Consider the following 21548-nt stretch of genomic DNA (forward strand, 5'->3'; position numbering starts at 1 on the left):
CAAGCTACCTCTGCTCGCATCTGGACACCTGCATCTTTCTCTAGATGACTTATAGGTGAGGAACAGGAACTTAAGACTAATGAAATGATAATAGACGAGAGGGGGCAGTGAAGTGGTACCCTGCAGGAGGTAAAGAAATTGTACGAAGAGAGAGGGGGAAGAAAAAAATTAGGTTGGCCAAATCCCCACAGGGCCAAATAACAGAATCCAAACCTCAGCAGCAGAGCATAAAGACCCGGCGGTACCTGCCGTGAAAGTGTCCCTTTCCCCGGCGAGATCGGCCATTTCATTTCCATGCAAATGGGCTGACTAACATGCACACACAGACCCCCGCGCACATTCTTATAGGAATGAAAGAACGGTTAACACATTGCATGCACGTACGCACGCACGCACATTCGCAAACATGCCCCGGAATTCCGCCACCCAGAGATGACAGCGAGCAAGACGCTGCAGTCAGAACAGGAGAGAAAGCAGCGCTGATAATGAAGGTGCTGCGAGGAGAACACAGTCTATTAAATTAAAAATGTGTACAGTGATGGGAAATGAGGAAGACATGTGTCACTACATACGCCGCAGCAGAGAGAAGCAGGCAGACCAGGCCTCACGCGTGTCAACTTACTTGCTCTGGTAGGGATTGAGTTGGGCGATTGGAATTGGTTTCGGTGAAGCTTGTGGAGAAGAAGTGGAGGCCTTGGCGGGTGAAAACTTCATGGGGGACGCTTTCCATGGAGAAGCTGAGGGAGAAGCCTTCATGGGCGAAAACTTCATGGGTGACGCTGTTGATGGAGAAGCCTTCATGGGCGAAGCCTTCATGGGCGAAGCCTTCATGGGAGAATTCATGGGCGAAGCCTTCATGGGAGAAGTCTTCAAGGGAGAATTCATGGGGGAAGTCTTCATGGGTGATTTCCCCGTGAAACCCCGGCCACGGCCTTGAGGAGGAGAAAAGGCTGTGGGAAAAAAAAACGACATGAGACGCTTCAAAAAGTGCTCAAAACTCCTGAGGTGGCCATGTAGCTGTTAGTATTATCAGTTAATAGCAGGAGTTTCCATGTTCTCCCTGAGTCTGCGTGCCTTTCCTCCCTCGATCTCAGGGCAGACGTTACATTCAGCTGTGACGATTCAGTGTTTCCCCTAGGATTGGCCCCTTGCAGTGGGGGGGATTTGAGTCATAATATGTTCTTCTTTTTTCATTTCTAATTAGAGCTGGGCCCAAGCCCAAACGCCCAGCTGGCCGAAACGCTGCACCGACAAAACTCGCGATTTAAGTTTCACTTTCATTTTCTTCATATTTGCGCTTGTTATTTCAGTTTGTGCCTCATACCTGCATTTTCCTCCTGATTTTTCTGATAATTCGGCCGAGTTCAATATGGCAAATAATGAGGACTGGACCGTGTTTCCCCTCTAAAAGCGCATGTGTGTTTTTTTGTTTTTTTTTTGACGCTCAGCTGGAGCGCGGTGAGGCTCTCCTCCTCGGGGGCAGGACAGGTTCGGCTAGCGGCGCACGGCGCCCCCCTGCGCGTTGTGTGCGAGCAGTCAGAAATATGGGAGGCGATCAGAAACTCCGTGCGCGGCGCTTCCGCGTTCAGTACGTTCCCCCCGTACGGCACTTGCTGCAGCACTCCGCTGTGTCTACTCCCCCCGGGTCTTGTAAACAGTCACACTGCCCCCCCCCCCACACACACACACAGTCACCACACACACAAACACTCGTTTGCTGTGGCGCGCCTCGTGTGAGGACAGCATGTGGAGCGGCCTTTATGCAGGAAAACTAAAGTTTGTGTGTAAAAAAGTAACAATTATTTTAATTTTACTTGACCTTCTACGGGGGGGCGGGGGGCGCCCCCCTGATATAATGGTAGGGGAAACACTGCGATTCATTTGTTGTGAGTTCTGTACGAACTGTCAGGCACCATCACAGACTTCTACACCATCCAACGCAGGAAAAAGGCTCCATGCATTATGAAAAGCCCCCGTCCACACACACAGGAGGGGCCGACCTCCCATCAGGCTGGAGGCCGCGGGGCATCAGCGGCAAGACAGACTCAAGAGCAGCTTCTGAAGCTCCTGAAGCTAAAGGCGGTGGTCCTCTTTACAGACCACCTTCCCCTGCTGGTCCCTCGCCACAGGCTAAATGGTCAGCCGGGCTGGCTCAAGCAAAGGCTGCAAAGAACAAGGATTCAGATCTGAATGAAGGGATGTTTGCATTTCCTCAAAATGGATTAACTTCAAGTTTTGAGCGGTTGGTTCCAGAATGGAAATACTGAAATGAAGCAGTAAATTATATGCAAGTACATTGGAATATTACTTCCAAAATTCCTTCCATTGCAAAGCTTGTCATTTAAACACCTTTCGCCATTGAATTATCACAAATTGAGAGACAAAATATTCCCTTATCTGTCCTACCAGAAGAGCTACCGGAATGCCATTGGGCAAAACAATCTCAAAATACCCTGACAAAAAATATTTCAGCTGCTATAAAACATTAACGGTGCTACAGTTATCTGATCATGAACAGCTGCCAAAACGATAAAATGCCTGAGAAAGTTAAGACTCTCCCCACAGATCCCCCCAACAGTCTTGCTTAATTCTCTGTTAAACATCAGTTTGCGCCAATTACTAAAACAGTTTTCCTTTCTCCAGGTAAGACTGCCAATCAATTATTAATTTCATAATTACTGTACTTGTGCCTTTCAGTCATCGGAGGAAGAGTAATTAGCATTAGTTATCAGAATATCAGTTTTGTGGCCAAGACACCAAACATCAGAGTCTTAATTACAGTTATGAAGCAGGTCTTTATATTTAGACTGAGTGGAGACAAAGTGAGTCACTTTTAATAGGTAGACCAAAGTAAAAGCATGAATATTGCATCTTACCTACATTATATGTAGACTGTAAAGATGAAAAAGAAGTTTGACACTGAATTACTGCATTAGTATTCCGAAGGAGCCTTTGTGGGACGAGCAGAACACAAGAGAACGTGTCAAATCTTCTTGACCGATGTCAAACATCTTTCCTTTACTGCTTTCGGCTCCTCTTTAGAGCTTCTGGTTCGTACAGTCAGGTGTCTAATGGACAACTCTCAGATCACGCAACAGTGTTTCGAGGGAAAACGTATCGTCTTTGCATTTTAGTTTCAGTAAAGTTTCACGGAAAGTTGTTTTTTTAGTGGAACTGAGCACCGTTGTTGTCGTAAATCGCCATTCAAATGGAGGACGCAGAGTTCCCACTATACTGAGAACGCACTGTGAAGAAACACCGTTACAACAAAGCAAACGCAAATGTTCTGACTCAGACTACATCCCTCCCGTACACAGTCATCAACACCACTGATAAAAGTTGAGATGAAGTCAGCTTGTTTACCAAACAATTGGCCGGCTTCTTTTGTTCAGCCTCACAAACGAAATGCCAGAAGTCTTGAACAGTTTGGAGCGGCCCACAGACTCCCAAGGTGCCATCTCACTTCCCACAATCCAGTAGCATCAGTTCATATCAGCATGACTCAGAATGAATAGTAAGCTGTCGTCAAAATATTGTTTATGCAATGCCTTGTTTTGGCGTGAATCGCCTGCCGTATTGAGCATTTCGGGGATGAGGGGGATCTTGAGGGATAAAACAAGGTAATTCCCCAGAGACCACTCCTCTGGTTTAAGCACCTGCTTAGGCGCACAACAGATATTTACCACTATGATCCCCTCCTTTGTACATGTGTGCCTCTGTGTGCATGTGTGTGTGTGTGTGTGTGTGTGTGAGAGAGAGAGAGAGAGAGACAGAGAGAGAGTCAAGAACAAACTCCTGGGGGAAATCACAGATTGAACAGCTATTTTCAGGCGAGGGGTAATTAACATCAATATTCATGCACACGCTGTTCGGATGGAGTGTGAGAGCGGTAGATGTAAGCAAAAAAGAAGAAACGGGAAGATGATGGGTGGGGGGTGGGGGGGGGGGACGAGGGGTGGGCAGGGGAACACAGCAAAGAGAGGGGGCACGCCGCTTTGTCAAGATCCTAATTTTTTGTGATTAGGATCATTGCGAGCTTCTACTATGTATTCAACGGCGTATCCCACGCCATCTTTTGTTGGGCTGGAGTGGGAATACGGACAGGAGGAGCCGACCAGTGAATACATACAGAGAGAAAAGAAAGCAAAACAAACGACAAAGGAAGAAGAAAAACAGTATGTGATGAATCTTAATATTGTATTTGATAATTGGTCTTTTTTTTTTTTAGCTGAGCTTGGGAACCAGTTGCTCATGGGCCACATGGGGAAAGCTCAATTTAACTATTAAAAACAATCAGGAGCGCCCGCTAGTGGCCCAACATGAAAGCTTAACTGTTATCAAACCGTTGCCATGAAACACAAAAGTTTTCTGAAATTGTTTGCTACATGCATGAGCGTCTATATAAGGGGACAAAGAGGGAACAGCACCGTTTTTGTTTTGTTTTCATCCCCTGAAGCACTCTGCGCTGCGTTCTGTTGTACAAAAAGTGTAAATAAAGATAAAGTTTGATCGATTTTAACGTTTTATACAAGTTGATTTAATAAATCAGTGAGGATGAAGTGTATGAGGGTTTTACAACATCCCGATGCTAAGAAATTTCAATTAAGAACACACAAAAAGGCACAACACCACAGGTGTGTGTGTGTGTGTGTGTGTGTGTGTGTGTGTGTGTGTGTGTGTGTGTGCATACATATAGTCATAGTTTTGTGGGGACTTCTATCTTTTCATTCTCTATAATTTGGGAACTTGTTTGATAAAGTGGGCGCAGATGACAGATGGATGTATGAATTGAGACTGTATCTGCACGAAATAAATCTAAGAAAATGAGATATCCTCAAAACACACTGTGCTGGTGGGGTCCAGAAATGACGGACCACCCATCATGCATCTGGAGTTGAGCATGTGGCATTCGGGTTGAGCTCGGTTTGATAAAGGTTAGTGTTGAGGTCAGGGTTGGTGTGAGCCGCTTCTTCTGATGATTAAAGTTTGGATAAAGGACTGATGTTCTCCATGAGTGGGCCCCACAAGTCATGCTTTACAAACGTGTGGGAGTAAAAAGAGAGAAAGGAGAGCAAAAGAAATGCAAGGACAAAGGAAACCTGCAGAGAATAGTTAGAGATGAATAATGAATAGTTTTTTTTTTTTTTTATCGTATTTCAGCGAGTGCCGATTTCTTTTTTGGAATTTGAATATCATCTGCAAAGCAGTGTGAAAGTAGTCCATTTCAAGTGATAGCTGCTGATGAATATTTAAGCGAGAACACATAGTCGTCTGCGACTGCTGTGTCACGACCTCTGACTTTACACCTACTGCTGAAAGACTTCACAGAATATTAATACGGAGGCCGGGAGATCGCTTTTCTTAATTTAAAAAGCTACGATGCCAAGTTGTGACTGGCAGCGCTCAAAATCATTTGACACATTTCCTTCAAAAGCTTCATGAGGGATAATCTGCAGGAGCACATCTTGCCACGGCGGGAAGGTCAGAGGTCGGAGCTGCCTACAGAGCTGAAGCCTTACAGCCGACGGTAGCGAGTGTTTCCTCTCATCCCCGCCGCTGTGATTCTGAAACTCATTTCAGGTATGCCATCAAAGGCGTTCTGATCCCCGAATACATCTACCTCTACGTCCAATTTGTGTATTTGGCTTATTCAGTATGTTCGGCTGCACAGTCAGTTATTTTCACAGCTTGTAAAATCCGGCGTGAGCTTAAATGAGACAGACCCAGTGTACCTGCACCCTTTTATAAACAAATTGCTTTGCAGTTTACTGCTCCCTCTTGCCTGTTCTGTGCTTTGAGGAATAAATGTGTTGATTTGTCCGTGGTATTTCTAACGGAGTCTGATACAGCCAGAAATCTGAAGCAGCTACAGGAGCAGTAGCTCTCAGACCAAAGGTGATTTCTTTAAAACGCGTATCTGCTCAGTGTTTTCACGCCGAGTCTGCAGTACGAGGTGAATCGGTTCAGGTGATCAGGATTAGACACACATGCAGAAATACATGTACATTACAGATCATTTCTAGAAAACGACAAGTTGTTTTGATCATAATATGTATATTTTTGAGTTCCATCTACATGTGGCCAAAAGTTTCATGCCTTTAATGATATAAGTAGTACAACTTTCTCTAAACCAGATAAAACGTCATGTGTGACGGTTATAACTCATCAACAGCACAACTCAAAACTCGTGAGCGTCCAGTCACCAGCTGACCTCCGCATTAAGAAGCCAGAGCCGCTCAAACAGCACGTCTTACACGAGTGCGGCGCTCGCTCGTGTCTCGGCGCTCGCTCACAGCGCTGCCGGTCTCACGCTCACAAGTGGAAGAAGCAATGAGCCGGTTCGCCCAAATGGACGTACCCAAGGACTCGGTGTGCCGTTTGTGGACCGTGATGTCTTAAACCCAGACCCTTGAACACAACAGCGGCCTCCCCAGTCGTTTACGACGCCCACAGCTCGTCGGAAACTATTCATTTGTGGCATTTGGTAATTTTGTTAAAGCACACAAAGTTATTGACTTGGTGAAAATGCAATTTACGAAAATATTGGAAAGTAATCAAATGCTTAGCCGCATGCAGGGGGAAGGAAAACGACAACACAGAGGCTTTGTGCACGCTGCTTGTTTTTGGCTGGAAAAAGAAATGCAGGGATATTTCATCAACAGAACAATTAAAGGGAGCAGCAGGTTTTCTCTGCTGATATCTCCGAGGTAACACGGATCAAAGGACGGAAGGAGGAATCAGTGTGATGAACTACTTAATGCAGAGCCACTTCTCCGCTCCAGTCAAATTAGTCGAGTCTCTCCATCTGTGGATCGCTACGAGGGGGATTCAGTCCACAACGCAATATTCATGAAGCCACGATCTGGAGGAGCCACCGGCCCGCACAGGCCTCCTCAGTCACAACACACACACACACACACAATATACCAAACACTCGTTATCCGCCCACATGCCCACATCCTCCACTGAGGAGGACGGCCGGGTGTGTTTTGGCCACATAACAAAACCAAAGTCAGAGCTGAGAGCAGTTGGCGGCACAAAACAAGCGAGTGGAACACAAAGCTACGCTAATAAAAGTAGATCCAATAAAACACGGCCTACTTCAGGCGTGATGCATGGGACCGGCCCCGGTGGCGGGAAACCAGCGCGAGCTGCTGCTCCGTGGTAAAAGTCTGGCCGGTCGGCGGCGAAACAGTGGAGTGGGAGAGTGATGAACACCCACAGCGACCAGTGGGCTCTGCTCTCATGTCTGAGCTGTAAATATGATTAAAGTGTACGATGTGATAGAGTGAAAAAAAAAAAAAAAAAAAAAAAAAAAAGGCCACTGGAGATGAAGAAACCGCGGTCTTCCATTCATTTAATATTTCCTGTGGCTACTTCCAGACGCGGCGTGCCGTCTGACGCTGCCTCATCCAGCTCTTACCCCACGCTCGCACTGCTGCCTTTGATCACTCCAGAGCTATGAATATCAAAGATGCTGAAAACCAGGATTTACCTTTTGGTCTGCGGTGCTGGTGAGAGTGTGGCGGGGTAATCGAGAAAGAGAAGGGAAAAAGACTAAGTGTTTGCTGGTCCCAGATTATGACTGCAAAACAACAACAACGACAACAACAACAATAGCAGCAGCAGCACTGAGGAGGAAAAACTGAGGAGGGGACTGCAAATCATTTGTCAGCACTCTTCACCCCGAGGATCCACGGCTCCCTCTGCTGGCCAAAAACATTTTCATTCTCTCTGAAGTCACTGGGCCAAATCTCACAGCAACCGAGCCAAGCTCAACCGCTGAGAAACACAGCAACTCCAACGTGGAATTTCATCTTCGTGACATTAACCGTCACATCTGAAGAGACTTGAAAATGCCACGATGAGAAGGTTTAGTTGCTGCTTCTGCTGAGGCATTAAATTACCGGGATGTGCTGAGCGTGGAGGTTCTATCCGTCCGTCTGACATGGAACACCATGAAGGGAGCGCTCTCCGCTCCGGGGGCTGCTGGCTGACCACATGTTTGGTCGAGTTTAGAATAATTAAGTCGGACATCTCGGTCATGCACGCAATGTCTCAGGGAAACAGTCAAGTCTAGTTTTGGTGTTGCTATTAATAATTAATGATGATGAGTTTTTTTTTTCTCTCGAGTGCAGAATGACTCAGACAGACACGGTGGTCAATATAAAGGGCAGCATGAGGAAAGGCAAAGGTTTTACACTTGCTACATCTTAAACATGAAGGCATACTAACTAAATGTCTTTCTTGAAATATGAACTCATAAACCGGCTTGTAAAAAACACTCCATTGTAAAGTTTCCTCAGCTGTCTCTGTGCTGTCGTGGCTGTGCACGTGCAGCTCCTCGCTTCATGTAAAGCTTAAGATTCTGTTGCTTCTGTATCGTTTTAAGCAAAAATTCTTAAAACAATTTCCCGGTCAACACAGAGGTGAAGGCCACATGTGGCCTCAAGGCCTTAAAAATCACAAGATGAAATAAAACCTACTTGAATTAACACCTGTGTTAATTGTGACTAATTGTCCGAGTCATTACTGTGGTACATTTAAGCAAACTAATGGTCAGAATTCAAGCTAAGATATCATAGTTTTCAATGTGCCACTCACTGCTGTTGCTCCGATAGGAGGGTCCCGGGACTGGAGTCTCTTCCGAGCTGCTCGAGGACACGTTCTGCGGCGAAGCCGTCATATCTGAGTTAACAGAACACCGTAAACATCCTGCTTAAACGCTCATCCCAGCATGTTTAACTCGGTTCGTACCGTCTGTGTTATATTTGACGGGATCTCCAATCTTCCCCCCGCTTTCCTCTGCTGACATCAATATTTCCATGTCCAACACGATTACTACCGGCCTGGAAATCACACGGTTAGAGGAAAACATGAAAATACAATGATGCACAGCCATAGAAGCTGAGGAGGAATGGGAGGGGAGGAGGAGCACGTACTTTCCACCTTTCACCGTGCTGGTGATGGTCTTCTTCAATCGACACACACAGTTTGGTACCAGGATGTTCTCTTCAGGCAGATGGTTCAGCTGGGTGGCCAGCAGGAAGGCTACCATCACAAACACATCGGAGAAGGTTTTCTTTAGCACTGCAGCTCAGATTCAGCTTCAGTAAACAACCGTTTCAATTTTGTTATTTCTTTAGTTAGTCTCCCAACAGGCTGAAGAGTTTTCAAGCTGCCGTAAGATACTCACAAGTGGAAGAGTGCTGACCGTCACTCATGGCGAGCCTGAACCGGGAAGGGCCTGAGGCCGTCTCCAGCTGACGGATGTTCTGACAACAACAGGGACAGACAATCGCACAGCTCAGAATTTCAAGATCATCCGTGTGACACGACAATCCATCAGCACAACGGCGATTTAGTCATACTACCTTCATTACTGAAGCCTTTTCTGATCAAGTTCACAATGAAGATTCCAGAAAAAGGCACGAAAACACATTTTATTACCTTCAACTAATATCTATATGCACTTTATCCATGTTGGGGTCGTGGAGGCTGGACAACATCTGAGCTGACATTTGATGAGGCCACAGGCCGAGTCGTACAGACAATCACACACACCCACACCCACACACACACAGTCTCGTATTTCTATCCTTGTGGGGACCGTCCATTGACTCCCATTCATGTCTAGCCCCTAACCCTGACCCTTACCCTAACCCTAACCCACACCACAACAAAGCCTAACCCTAAAGAAATGTTTTTGCACTTTTACTTTTTTCAGTAACAACAACATGGTCAAGAAAACACTGTTTCTCCTACTTAGGACCGGAAAAAGGTCCCCACAAGGCACGTCGTTCCACGTTTTGCTATCCTTGTGGGGACATTTGGCCCCGACAAGGATAGAAATACAAGAACACACACACACACACACACACACACACACACGCACACACACACACACACGCCTTCGGGAAATTTTAAGTCACCAATTACCCAGATTAGCATGTGTTTGCCCTGTGTGGAGAAGCTGAAGTGGGGAAATCACAGAGACAGCCTCACACACTCACATTTACACCGACAGGTAAGTCTGCAGTCACAGCAGAACATTAAAAGAGTGTTTTAGTCTGTGGGAGGAAACCAGAATGTCCTGGACAAATCCAAATCCACATCTTAACCCCAAAATAACATATTCTCACCATGACAGGAGAGTGGAAATCACTTTACAAAATGATTTTAAAACCACCAAAAATGACATTTGACTATGAAAATGACATTTTTTATATAGTTTTTATTGAAATATTTCCCCAAAGAACACAAGGAAGGTGCAGCACACAGACAAAAGCAGACTCTTACATCGACATCCAAATTCAGGCTTTAACAAACAAAATGAATTAATATATAAAAAACAAAGCTACATCCAGCATTGAAATCGTGGTTGACTGTGATGAATAGGAAGACTTCAACCACTTCTTTATTCTGATGAATATTCTATCCAATCAAAACGGTCTTCATTTGTAAATTGCATTTTCATACTATTACGTTTTATCATTCTATAAATGATCTGCCTGTCGTACAGTTTGCACAGAGACAGCAAACATACAGAGCTAACAATCCTTCACGTATTTTATGGGCAGCAGTAATAGCTGACTGTTGCTGTCATTATCTTGCAATAATTTGTCACTGATTTAACTCACTGGATTAACCACAGAGACTTCAATCTGTAATATGTATATTGACTCCCACAGTTAGGATTTAGAGATTAAAAATACACCAACACATTAAGAATCAAAATTTAATCAAAAAGAGCTGATAGAGAAGGGTCTCTCTCAGATCTGACAGTGAAACTGAGGCTCCTGTTGCCAGGCTGTCTGCAGTAAATGGATTTATGACTCTGTTATGACAATCTGTTTGTTGGTGTTTGCATTGCTCACCCTTTAAATTGCTCCCAACAATCTGTCGGCCCTATCTTTTTCTCTCTGTCTATCCCTTCCTTTCTGGTTCTGCAGTTTCTGCCTGTTAAAAGGACTTTTTCCTTTACACTTAAGTTTGATCACGTGGAATGGTTTTTCTTGATTTATGTTATGTTATCTATGGTCATGTTTGGTCTCTTACCACCAGCTGCAGCACGGGGTTGTCCAACGCTAAGCCGTTGTGCAGAGCCTAAAAAAACAAAAACAAAAACCACCACACATGCATTAGTGACTGCCTAACGCCTGACCTCAGCCTGTCCCATCACATCAACACGCTGCTAACACAGAGCTACAGTACAAACATCTACTGGACGTTAATGAGGAGGCGTTGATTCTGCACGAGCCCGGCGGGAAGACACTGCTGCTTCCGCACGGGTCCAGACTCCTCAGAAGATATTCAGGGAATATTTAGGGAATAGAGGTTACATGATGCACCTCTGGGATGTTCACTCTCATTAGCTCACTGTGCTAACAGCTGACTGGTTTCCACAGCGTCAGGTCTTCACATAGTAACTATTTCACGTGGAAATTAACGCAAAGACAGAAACTCAAACGCAGTAATAACGAGGCTTACACTGATCGCTCCCTTTGTGAGTACTGTACTCATTTCTTCTGGGTGAACTTCTTAAATTCTGCAGACTTTGGGCTTTTAAATATATTCTTGGCAAGCAAGCAGCTCGTCTCGCGAGAAGTGAGGAGTAACGCAGGAGTGCGACACAGGAAGTCAGATGTTTGGCTTCAAAATAAGAGAAGAAGGTTTTAATCGACCACTTAAAGCGACACTAAGGAACTTTTCAACCTTAATAAAACATTATAATACCTTTTGTGATGATACATTGACTTACAACTAGTTGAATGACCCCTCTGTCACAGGCTGAGGGCGTCAGTATTGCTTCACTTGGACTGAGCAGCTGCGAGGAGGGTGGTAGGAACCCTGCACACTAAAACACTCCAGATGTGCGGACTGCTTTACGGCATGCGTCACATCATGATATAACATTGTTTAGCCACCATTAGATTCATTACTTCTTCGTTATCCGTCCTTCACACAGCCACTGGAAACAACTGAAGGTGAGTTCAGTCCGACAGCACGCCACCGGGAGCAGCATTTTACCACGGCACGCGCTAGGCCTCATGGGAACTGTAGTATTCCTGCAGGCAAAACACTACCGCTTTTGTCCACTGGTGCCGCCAAAATCAACGAAAACTGAAAGTTCCTTAGTGTTGCTTTAAGTAGCGCAACTACAATTTAATTGAACATTTATATGCGCCATATTTGATGTAAAACAATATGATATAAGTGCTACATTAGTTTTCACTGCAGGATTTTATTAAAGATGTAACATCAGTGGTAAGTTTGGGAACAGTGATACTGTATGGAGCTTGCATGTTCTCCCTGTGCATGTGTGCTTTAACTACTGGTACTCTGGTTATTTTGCAGTCTGAGAGCATGCAAGTGAGGTTAACTGGTGACTCTACGTTGCCACTAGGCACTGTGAATGTGTGTGGCTGTCTGTCTGTGTATTTGCACTGTTTTTAACTGGCGACCTGTCCAGAGTGTGTCCTCACCCGATGGAGCTCGCTCACAAACGAATGCTGGTGACCCATCAGCTGTGGGATTTCAAACTTGAAAACTCCTAAGTCCGCTTCTTTATTCTCTCGGTCACCACTGTCCCTGAACATGTTGTTAAGTGAAAATGTCAATATACAAGACTATCAAAATTTAAAGGTGCTCTACTTATCAATAGCTTAATAACATGTATTGTGAAATCACACATCGTAGCTCATATTAAAACCAAGCCTATTAACACACTGAATTACAGAAGCAGCTTTAAAGAGGTGAGTTTTTGAAACACAACCTACCTGGAACTTGTCACTATGAGTGGGAGTATGGATTCAAAATGAATTACATTTATTAAATCAATGTGTTTGCATCCCCTCTATCCACTATCAGCCTGAAGATTTAACCTTTAGTGTGGTGTGGATGCTCTTTGGAGGCCATCGTTTTTTATTTTGAAAGTTCAGAACGGAAATGCAGTGTTGATCTGCACTCTCTTCACAGCGTGGTCCGACGCCTGTATACTGGTGTTTCGGATTAACTGGTTTCCTTGTTAATTGGTGACCCACGTCCTTTACGTCCTGTGTAACAGCAGATATTATAACAAGACTCACAAGAGATACGACGCTCCCAAATCGTCTCGTAAAAGCGGTTAAAAGGGCGCCCGTCGGGGCAGATTATGAATTTCTGTTTGGTTTTAAACATCTGCTTTTACCAGCGGCAACGGCGGAAGCGACAGGAAATCGGCCACCATTTAACAGGGGAACCAGTGAATCCGAAACACCGGCACGGTTTCGTTTTGCCCGAACTTGTCCCGCGGCCCCCCTCCTCCGGTCCGCCTACCCCTCCAGTCCTCCGGATGAACCGAAAGCTTCATCATGGATCTCCCGTGCCTCCCGTGGCAGGATCACGTGGCGCAGAAATGGATCGGACTGGATCCCGAGCTAAAAGAGAGATTCATAACCATGGAGGAAATAGATGACATCTTTAAATGTGCCCTAAGTCTGACAACGTGAGTAGCTCGTTAGCTACTAGTCTGATACCATTCAAAATAGGAACATAAACTATTTATACACATTGAAATCCACGGTGATAAACTCAAACTCTCAATAACTTTCCATCATCTGTGACCACGTGTCCCTCGACGAAGCCTGTATTAGATATACACGAGTTTGCATGACTGAACGGGTTTCTGTGTTTTTCAGCCAAACTGATGTAGACTTCATGCAGTCGATCTCTGCAGCTTCCTCCGTGCAGAAAGACTCAGACCGAGCAGCTGAATGCAGGGAGAATGGAAACCTCAGCTTCAAGAGGAGAGACTACCCTGCAGCTGCTCTGCACTATTCACAGGTACAGCCCACCTGCTCAAGGAGCAAAACTGCAACTTTCAGATGCAAAACTCCAATAATGGTGCTGAATCAGTATTTAAAGGGATACTTCAACATTTTGGCGAATTGGCCCATTTAGCGCAATTCCTCAGTCATTTTGAACAGCATACTTACATTTTTTGTGAGGGCGAGCTGTTGTTTATTCAGAGGTGAGTCGGGGAAGGTTTTCAGGACAGACACAATGGAAGTGGGTGGTATTTTTGTTCCCCCTCGTCAAACTCATCAAATACAAAATCCAACAACCCCAAAACACTTTGGTGGACACGTTATAATCCGCACATTCACTACGCTGTGGAACACCAACAAATAATATTGTAGCGTTACGACACTGAAGCAAATACTGGGAACTACTTTTTCTTTTGAAATCACTACGCCCAGACGCCATGTTTAGTAAGTAGTTCCGTCTTAGCAATCTTCGCATAAACAACTCAATCTGGTAATTTTTCATTAATATTTCTTTATAATGTGTCCACCAAAGTGTTTTGGGGTTGTTGGATTGTGTATTTGATGAGTTTGACGGGGGGAACCAAAAATACCATCCACTTCCATTGTGTTCGTCTCGAAAACCTTCCCCGACTCACCTCTGAATAAACAACAGCTCGCCCTCACAAAAAAAGTAAGTATGCTGTTCGAAATGACTGAGGAATTGCGCTAAATGGGCCAATTCGCCAAAATGTTGAAGTATCCCTTTAAGGAGTGAAGATATTTTAATCTGAATGCGATCGATTGCTCCGCTGTGAAGGCCATGTCATTTCAAGTTATATTAACCGCAGTGACTGCAAATACCGGCACACAAATACCAAGTTTTTCACTAGTAATGCTGGAAACTAAAAATGCTTCTTTTGAATGTATTCTGCAGGGACAAATCAAACAATACATTGATTAAGGTTTAGTTAACCATGTCACCCATAGCTGTTAAAAGCCTGGTTGCATTCCAAGTGTTGATCTGCAAAGTATCCATTAGCATATTACTGATTTTATTCTGAAATATGCAAAAAAGCCTCATACATGTCTCCCGCTCTTGACTGATTTGCATTAAATTCCATTTCTCTTGCTGTGACAGGGAATATGTCTGGCTCCCCAAAGTTCAGAGCAGCTGTCTCTCTGCTACGCCAACAGATCTGCGTCACTCTACCATCTGCAGCTCTACCAGGTGAGACCGAACGCCGTTGACACGTTAGTCTGCAAACACGTCGATTTCAAACATTTTAGCTCACTTCTGCAAAGTGATGAGTTCTCTAGATGTGTGACATGTCCTCACTGTGTGATCAGTGTGAAACTGCATCTGGCTGCAAGTATTGTTGTTCATCCGATCATAGTTTGTACTTCTGTTTGGCATAAGTCTTTGTGGAAACACTCATCAGCTGTTAGTAATATAGCAGCAAGTCTTAAAAAAATGAAACCTATCCATCAATCTACATTAACAGAATACTTTTCAGACAGTCAGTGCTTTAAAGGTTATTAAAAAATACTTAAAATGTGAACTAAATTTGTGTTGGCCTCAGCATTAATTCCCTCTGTTTGCCCACGATGACGATTTAACAGAGGACACATTTGCATGTATTCAGGAGTTTTCCTCTCCCAGATGATTCCTTTCCACTTCAGGAACTTTTTTCAGAAGGCAGTAAAACATCGATTGCTTCAGCTTCCCAGGTGCTTTTTCCAATCAGATGCTCATCTTTTGCAATGGCTCGTTTAATTGAAGTTTAATGCTCCCAAGATTGGCGAGGCGGCGCTGCCTTGTTTCACTAATTTGCTTTGTCTCCCAATAAAGCAAGTCAGACAGGGCGTTCTCGATGCTCTGCTGCTGCAGCCCGTACTGGACACAATGACTCGGCAGATGAAATCTGAAATGTGCAGGATAATCGCTCATTCAGTGGCCTTTTGAAGTTTTAATAGCCTTGTGAGTTGGCTGCCTCTCGCTGCTAATGCCACAGTGTTCGCTCCTGGCTCGTCAGGTGTAAATTTCAAAGCAGCGGCAGCTGAGCGAACGATCACACTCCACCTGATTTAAATAGTCGGAGCATGAGAAGCCTTCATGTGTCCCCCGGTGCCTCGTTGGCTTAAGACTTGACCTTGAATATGAGCGGCTCGATTTAAATCCTGGTTGCTGAAGGACTGTTTACTGTGCAAATTGCAATGAAACCACTGTTTAAAAATACAATAACAGACAAACACACCATCATCATCATCATCATCATCATCATCAGAAGAAGAAGCCTTAAAGCTGATTGATTCCACAGATCTGTATCTTGCAGCAGTCTCTGAGCTCTGCAGGCAGTTTGATTGTTTTCACACTGACAGCTGCGAGGTCTTTTCAGGAGTGATGTACCTTTCCAAATCATGTGCTATTCATTTATTTTTAAAAAGTGGCCACCGTTGAAGTGTAGAACTCTGCCAAGTTTATTCAGCTGTTTACTTTTTCCAAGGTGTTTCCACAGTCAGTCAGGAGGGAGGGAGGGAGGGACTATATCTCATCTCTGGATCCTCCAAGCTGCACAGAGCTGCACTGCTGAGCAAAGCAAGAAAGTTCTGGGTAAAATCCAGATGCAGCAGAGTTTGCATGTTCTCCCTGTGGAAGCTTTTTTTTTTGTGTTTTTTTTCTCTGGTACTTCAGTTTTTTCCCGCAGTTCAAAAGCCATGCGTGCACTGTGACGGAGGGGTGCGGCTCAGTTTGCGAAGCCGCACCAGGGTCAGAGTTGATTCAAGCTGCAAATCTCACACAAGTGGTTCCCTCATTTCACACTCAGCTGCAGAGTCCCAGAAAGTGATTATTCAACCCTTAGTGGTTGATACAATGGTGCAATCTTCTAATCCTGAGAATGGGAGGAATGACTCTTATCTGCACTTTCACTCCTAATAGACTTCAGAATTTCCTTTTTCCCCATCAGCCACACATTTAATCTTTATCCATACAGTAAAACTGAAGGTGCTCAACGTTTTGAAATGTATCATATTATTTATTAAAATAAATGTGAATCTAAAGCAACTTCCATAAATTGAGTTTGAAAGTTATTTAATTTGTCAAAACACAAAAAATATCCAAGATTCTGGATTTAATGGTACAACATTCTTGATCAAAATATTACAAGGATCCAACATGTATTGCTGTGTTCAGAATCCAGAGCTCTGTTTAGTGCAGCGCAGGGGTTTTTTATCGTGGAATTAATATTTTGATTGAAGTCGGTCAACTTTCTGTTTTCCCCAGGACTGCCTCCATGACATCCACGGAGCTCTGAGGAGCGGCTACCCCTCCCATCTGATGCACAAGCTGGAGGAGCGCCGCTCGGCGTGTCTGAAGAGGCTCCCCGCCGGCGAGGAGGCGGGAGAGGAGGAGGAGTGCCGTCCCGGCCCGAGGAGTGAAGGTCCAGACACGGAGCCATCTGTTCACATTTGTCCCCGAGCTGCCGTCTCCTCCAGCGTGGAAAAAGGCCGCCACCTGGTGGCCGTGGGCAGAATCTCGGCCGGGGAGGTGATCCTCCGGGAGAGGCCGTTCAGCTGCGTCCTCCTCCCTGGGCTCCAGGAGGTGAAGGGGGGCGGGGCGGGGAGGGGGGCGTTTGGGACGGAGAGCAGGCGCTGCCACCGCTGTCTGGCCGAGACGCTGCGTCCCGTCCCGTGCGGCGGCTGCAGCTACAGCCGCTACTGCTCTCCGGGCTGTCGGACGGACGCCTGGGAGGAGCACCACCGCTGGGAGTGTCCGCTGGGAGCCCATCTGACGGCGGCCGGCGCCATGCTGCAGCTCGCTCTGAGAGTCGCGCTGAAGGCGGGGGTAGCAGCCGTGGAGGAGGCCAGAGGCCACAGCGAGCCCGGGCCCAACTGTCCCAGCAGCCCGCAGCCGTCATCCTACCTGAGCGTGTTTAACTTGCTGCACCACGTGAAGCGGCACAGCCCCGCCCTGCGCTTCCTGTGTGCAGTCAGTGTGGCAACCCTGTATCTGAGGCTCCGAGAGGCAGGACCCCCCCCCTGCGTCATGGACACCCACCGTGGGTGAAGCGGCCTGGAGCTCCGAGCTGTGGCTTCTGGGAAGCACAGTCCTGAGGCACATGCTGCAGCTGCGGTGCAACGCCCAGGCGGTCGTGGCTCTGCAGGAGACAGGTGACTCCTCCTCCATCTCTAAGTGATGAGAGAACAGGTGCAACATGTCGATGTGTATATCAGAAGTTTATTCTGCTGCGTTTGTCAGGAGCTGTGAACTCTTCCGTGCGGTCCAGTCGGGAAGTCCGCCTCGCCTCAGCGATGTTCCCGACCCTCAGCCTCCTCAATCACTCCTGCCGCCCCAACACCAGCCTGGCCTTCGACCCGGGGACCCGTGCAGGCGCGATTGACTCGGAGACGTCTGCAGACCGCCCTGCGAGCGGAGCCGGGGACCGAGGCCTGGCCCGGGGAGTCGCTGTGACCGTCAGAGCAGCACAAGTCATCAGTCCTGAACAGGAGATCCTTCACTGCTACGGTGAGGGATTCTGTGGTTTGGCGATATAGCGGCATATGTCATATTTTAAACACCATTAGATATCTTTACGTACATGACATTAACAGTGAGCGCTTCTTCATGATGTGAAATACACGTTTCTATCACACAACATTCTAAAATGCCAAGGAATGATACTGCTGTCGTCAACCGTCAGGTTGTTTCCTTCAGGTCCTCACAGCAGCCGGATGGTGACCCGAGAACGCCGGCGTCTCCTGCATGAGCAGTACTTCTTCCTGTGTCAGTGTGAGGCCTGCAGCCCGGAGGAGGAGGAGGAGTGTGAAGAGCAGAGGCCAGGCTCTCCACGGGGGGCCGCTCTCCTGTGCTGCCGGTGTCAAGGCTCTCTGAAAGTCTGTCGTCTCGTCTTTATTTCTAACTATCATGCAGAAAATGTTACTTACCTTTTTGCTCGCTTTGTTGGTTCTTTCTTGAGTGCTGCCGAAGTGCGAAAGAGCCAGAGGAGGAATGAAATAATAGAATCCAATCGAGACAAACGGGGACGTACAACTCTGTTATTCAGTGTTTCCCGATACAATGGTTCCAAACTGTGGAGTCATTTGAACTGTAATGTCGTTATATAGTGAATCCATTTCTTCAGCATCTGATGAAACGCTTCTTTTTTGGTCCTTTGAGAAGAAGTAGTCGTCCCGCTGTATTCTTCATCTGCAGTAGATGAAGCTGATTTCAGCCTTTTTCCTCATGATTGTATTTGTTGTTGCTGCATCTTTATATCACTCTTCTGTTTAAGAGTCACATCACGACACAAAAGCGTTGAAGCTCGGAGACGTTTGGATTTTAGATCTTTCTAGATTCAGAGGTACACATCAGTATTTAGGCTTTTTGTGTGACTTTCAGAGAAGCCGTGACGACGGAGGATCGGGGTTCATCTGCTCTCTGCCGTCGTGTGGCCGCCGTATGTCCGCTGCAGAAGCGAGAGCCCGGCTGGAGGAGGTCCGCCTGGGCCTGGAGCGAGCCGTGGAGCTGCTGGAGAGAGACCAACCAGGTGCTTGTAGACGAAAACTCAGCCGTAAACGGCGATTAAAGGATGCAGACCTGGTGATTACAGGATGTGTCCCTGCCATGTGTGACGCAGGTGAAGCCCTGAAGCTGCTGGAGACGACTCGGACTCGCTCCGGCCTCATCCTCACTGAGACACACCCTCTCCGGGGAGAGCTGGCTGATGCCACAGCCAGAGCGTTCGCTACGATGGGTGAGACTTCCAGTCGTGTGCATGTGAGCTGAATGGTGATAAAAACCCCGCTGAGCATCTGTTTAGGTACGTTTACGGCCATCGGCACCAACCAGCACCGCCTGAAGGTAAACATTCAGCAGCATCAAACTGCAGGGATCTCTTTATAGAGCTGGGTAGGCGTGATAAAACCTGCGCTGTAAATCTGTTTATGGTCAGGAGCGTATATCCGCGTCCGTCTGTGACGTTCCGAGTGCTCTGAAAGAAATGGATATGCTATTAATGGATTAACTCATTAACTTCAAAGTGTTTGTTTGCTGTAGCACAGAGAGCATAGGTGATGAGAGTTTCCATGTTTTCACAAAACCAGATCATTTCCACCAAAAAATTACTACAACCTCAACATAAAGCCGACTTTAATGAAACCTTGTGGTGAAAAACACAGTGAAATGTCCAGAAAACCTCTCCTAAAGCGGATGAGACATTAGAGTGTCACCCTCATGTGTTCATTAGTGGAAATGTGAATCTCCTCACTGCTCCTGCAGGCGACTGGAAGAACGCAGCGTCCCATCTGGAGCGCAGCGTCGCGGCCGTCGGCTCCCAGTACGGAGAGGACAGCATCGAACTGGCTCAGCAGCTCTTCAAACTGGCTCAGCTGCACTTCAATAGGTAAAGAAGCTCCACACACTGATGAAAAACTCCAGGTGGCGCCATTTTCCAGCGTCTGGCGTTAACTTTTGTCACGACCGTCAGAATAATTGGCCAAACTTAAGACGCTACGTTCGATAACCGGAAAGGCCACGCCTGGCTCCTAAAGCTTTACGGCCTCGTAACCCCCCCTGCTTTATTGTTTGGACTGTCATTAAAGGGCGGAGTAATGAGTGTGTGTTGTGGCTCTCCGTCTCGCAGCGCTGCCAGGGGCCCGGCCCTGTCCGTCATTCCCAAGGTCAGACGGCTGCTCCGCCTCCACCGGGGCCCGCGCTGCCCGGAGCTGCAGGAGCTGGAGGACATGGAGGACTGTTTACGAGGATAGTCCCTCAGGAGCCCGGGCCGACGCTCGCACAATACAAACACAGCGCTGCACGCGGTGGAACACAGTGAAGAAACTGTGATTCTGGAGAGTTTGTACTTTATACCGTTGGTGTCAAACATAAAACCCGTGGACCAAGAGCAGCCCGCACGAGGCTCCGATCTGCCGCTGCTGTGAAAGACAGAAAGCTATATGAGAAGTTTTCATTGGACATTTCACTGGATTTTGCACTTGAATGCTTCATTAAAATTTGCTTTATGTTGAGATTGTCGTCATTTTCTACAGTAATCGTTTGACTTTTGCAAAAATTAATTTTAATCACATCTACCTTTTGTCACAACAAAGAAAACTTTAAAGTTTGAATTTAAAGGTGATTATGGGGCCAATTCGACCCACTCGAGATGAATGAGGTCTGAACTAAAATGTGTGTGACACATCTCTGTTGGTCATCCCATTAGTGGAGTTGATATACTGTTTTTTCTTTTGTTTTTTTTTTTTATAAACCAATCTTATAATCATTAGTGTAGATGTGGCCAAAAGAGAAGACATGGTGGAGCAGTGGCGCTGTGATTGCAGTGACTCGGTTCATGAAGCTTATAATCGTCTAATGGCAGTGTTGGTCCTAATTTTTCTCTAAATAGAGGCACTGATGTGTGTGTGAGTGAGTAAATGTGACTAGCTGTGTACAAGAGCTGAAAATGATCACTAACTAAGAGGACTGAGGTTTGTGTGTGTGTGTGTGTGTGTGTGTGTGTGTGTGTGTGTGTGTGTGTGTGTGTGTGTGTGTGTGGTTCCCCTCCATTTCCTCCCACAATCCAATCCTGACTCATTATGATGTGATCAAGGGTGAAAAATGTGTGGCTGTGCAGACTTCGTGCACTGCTTCAGCGCTAATGGTGTGTGTGAAAGATAAACAAAGCCCGTGTTCACTTCAAGCCATGTTAGATTTCCTGTTCAAGAGTTCAGTGATTCATTGAGGCAATAGTAGAGAGACACTAA

General features: G+C 46.2%; 2 protein-coding genes across 2 annotated transcripts in view; one reads left to right on the forward strand and one right to left on the reverse strand.

Annotated features, from left to right (window-relative positions):
* The window catches only part of LOC115395455 (replication protein A 70 kDa DNA-binding subunit-like), a 42965-nt gene extending 31293 nt beyond the window's left edge, over positions 1–11672 (reverse strand). Inside the window, exons 1-7 of the mRNA XM_030101017.1 lie at positions 11491–11672; positions 11059–11106; positions 9197–9275; positions 8943–9051; positions 8758–8849; positions 8605–8688; positions 623–950 (exon numbers count right to left, since the gene is read on the reverse strand). Coding sequence (XP_029956877.1) covers positions 623–950; positions 8605–8688; positions 8758–8849; positions 8943–9051; positions 9197–9275; positions 11059–11106; positions 11491–11523 — 773 coding nt within the window. The 5' untranslated portion in view covers positions 11524–11672. The remainder of the gene's footprint in view (positions 1–622; positions 951–8604; positions 8689–8757; positions 8850–8942; positions 9052–9196; positions 9276–11058; positions 11107–11490) is intronic.
* Positions 11673–13272: 1600 nt separating this feature from the next.
* Positions 13273–20813, forward strand: smyd4 (SET and MYND domain containing 4). Its single transcript, XM_030101016.1, is given in 11 exon segments — positions 13273–13486; positions 13680–13824; positions 14926–15015; positions 17071–17847; positions 17849–17957; positions 18046–18312; positions 18502–18680; positions 19186–19333; positions 19424–19540; positions 20065–20188; positions 20429–20813. Coding segments are annotated over 11 exon segments (2214 nt in total). The 5' UTR covers positions 13273–13352; the 3' UTR covers positions 20553–20813.
* The last annotated feature ends 735 nt before the right edge of the window (positions 20814–21548 follow it).

The sequence above is a fragment of the Salarias fasciatus genome, chromosome 10 (assembly GCF_902148845.1).
Source record: "Salarias fasciatus chromosome 10, fSalaFa1.1, whole genome shotgun sequence".
Lineage (NCBI taxonomy): Eukaryota > Metazoa > Chordata > Actinopteri > Blenniiformes > Blenniidae > Salarias > Salarias fasciatus.